Source organism: Microtus pennsylvanicus, chromosome 19 (genome assembly GCF_037038515.1).
Source record: "Microtus pennsylvanicus isolate mMicPen1 chromosome 19, mMicPen1.hap1, whole genome shotgun sequence".
NCBI lineage: Eukaryota > Metazoa > Chordata > Mammalia > Rodentia > Cricetidae > Microtus > Microtus pennsylvanicus.
The window spans coordinates 36,215,237-36,217,585 of NC_134597.1; the positions used below are offsets into that span (position 1 = coordinate 36,215,237).

At 40.8% G+C, this 2,349-nt stretch overlaps 1 protein-coding gene across 1 annotated transcript; it reads left to right on the plus strand.

The window, feature by feature from the left end:
• Positions 1-287: 287 nt before the first annotated feature.
• On the plus strand, positions 288-1,223 carry Or6b1 (olfactory receptor family 6 subfamily B member 1). The gene has a single exon (XM_075953736.1). It carries the CDS (start codon positions 288-290, stop codon positions 1,221-1,223), a length of 936 nt encoding a protein of 311 aa, XP_075809851.1.
• Positions 1,224-2,349: the final 1,126 nt, after the last annotated feature.

Here is a 2,349-nt window from a genome sequence, read left to right on the forward strand (position 1 = left end):
CCTCCTCTCGGCGAGAACATAGAAGTGAACTTAACAGCTCTCTAATAACTCATCATTAAAATAAAGTAAGAGGGTACAGGTAAAAATGCTATGTAGGAAATTGGGATAGGGTTTGGTATATGATAATTATGTCACACGCATCTATCTAATTAATAATATGCTGTTAATAAGCAACTGTTGCTGCTGTTGGTATGCAAAGAAGGCAGGAATGAAAGATGTTTAACAGACCATGGACTCTGACCAAATGATTTTTTTCTCTCAGAAGAGCTAAATCCTGTGTGTTTGATATGGATTTGGAGAACCAGACACAAGTCACCCATTTCATTCTGGTGGGGTTTCCTGGGAGCTTGAGCATGCGAGCAGCAGTGTTCCTGATGTTTCTTGTGGCCTATATTCTGACTGTGACTGAAAACGTGATCATCATCCTACTGGTGCAGCAGAACCGGCCACTGCACAAGCCTATGTATTTCTTCCTGGCCAACTTGTCTTTTCTGGAGACCTGGTACATCTCTGTGACTGTGCCCAAGCTTCTGTTCAGCTTCTGGTCCTTGAGTAACAGCATCTCCTTCACCCACTGTATGATACAGCTTTACTTCTTCATTGCACTTATGTGTACGGAATGTGTTCTTCTGGCTGCCATGGCCTATGACCGGTATGTGGCCATCTGCCGCCCGTTGCACTACCCCACCATCATGAGCCATGGGCTCTGTTTCCGCCTGGCTCTTGGTTCCTGGGTCATTGGCTTTGGCATCTCTTTGGCAAAGATCTACTTCATCTCTCGTCTGAGTTTCTGTGGTCCCAATGTCATCAACCACTTCTTCTGTGACATCTCTCCAGTACTTAATCTCTCCTGCACAGACATGTCTGTTGCAGAATTGGTGGACTTTGTCTTGGCTCTGATCATCTTCCTCTTTCCCTTATCAATCACTGCTCTGTCGTATGGATGCATCCTGGCCACTGTGCTACGCATGCCAACAGGAAAGCAAAAAGCCCTTTCCACCTGTGCTTCCCACTTCGTGGTGGTCACCATCTTCTACTCAGCCACTATTTTCATGTATGCCCGACCCCGCGCTATTCACGCCTTCAACATGAACAAAGTCATTTCCATCTTCTATGCCATTGTCACCCCAGCCCTCAATCCTTTCATTTACTGTCTCAGGAATCGGGAGGTTAAAGAAGCTCTGAAGAAACTGATCAGTTGCCAAGCTATTAGATCTGACTAATCTATTATAACTGATTGGAAAGAAAAGACTATCTTCTCTGTGTTCCTATATCCTTTCTCTTCCAATACCCCAGCTAAAAATTGGTGATATTAATATGATTACAACATGTCCACACCAAGTTTGGACCCTTGTATGTATTTATGCATGAGGACTGTACTTTAAGGTCACACACACTATGTAGATGTCTATAAAAATAATTCTCTTTGACTCTAATCCAACATAGAGGTTATAAGGTTTTAAAAATTAAGCTAAACAAAGGTGTGGTATTGTACTGTGTGGCTTGGCCTGATTTGGGTCCTATAAACATGAACAGTTCTGAGATTAAAAGATTCCACGGTGCCCTTGATTTCCCAGTTATGTGACTTGCAGAGGAAGCAGCTTCCTCAACAATCCCATTGTCTATGTGCTTGGGGTCAGCGTTGATGACAGAGTCTATAAGGCAGATGCTCATAGTCTTACAAATCCTTTTTCTAACACCGACTTCTCCGTGTAAGTACTACTTCTTGAGTAGTACTTTTTGCCAGAGAATGATTTTATAAATTTGTGAGTGAATTGTACATTACGTAATCATATCTTGTAGTCTGATACAACTTTTGCCGTTGCTTTTTCTTGAAGTCCATAATTCCCTTCAGAACATTTGTTTATATCCTTTGATTGACGAATGCAAGGTAAATGATGAATAAATCTCAAATATATTCAATGTGGATCAACTAGCCTTATTAGTCCCCTTGTCTTCTAAACCCAGTATTTTCGCATTTATCCTCTTCCTCTTTTTTCCTTTCACAACTTGTACACAGATACAGGTAACAACACAATTTTAATGATTGACATGGATTTTCCTTTTGTGACAACCCACATAAGACCTTTTCAATTAACGCTAGAGATATGCCCTGTTTCACAGGTTTGCCAATAGTGAAGGGAGTTCCACTGTAAGCTACATTCAACATAATGGCTCTAGAGGTCAGAATTTGATTTTTCTTACGAGCAGTTTTAAACAATAATATTTATTACACCAGTTACAACTTTCACCAAAGTGCAAAAAAACACTTCGAAAGTAAGGAGTATTTCCTCCCCATTTTACAAACATCCAGAACAGATATTCACAGAAGTAAACAATATTTTCCCT

What these genes read in the sequence shown, in the direction of transcription:
- Or6b1 (XM_075953736.1), top strand. Translation starts at nt 288, where the DNA reads ATGGATTTGGAGAACCAGACACAAGTCACCCATTTCATTCTGGTGGGG.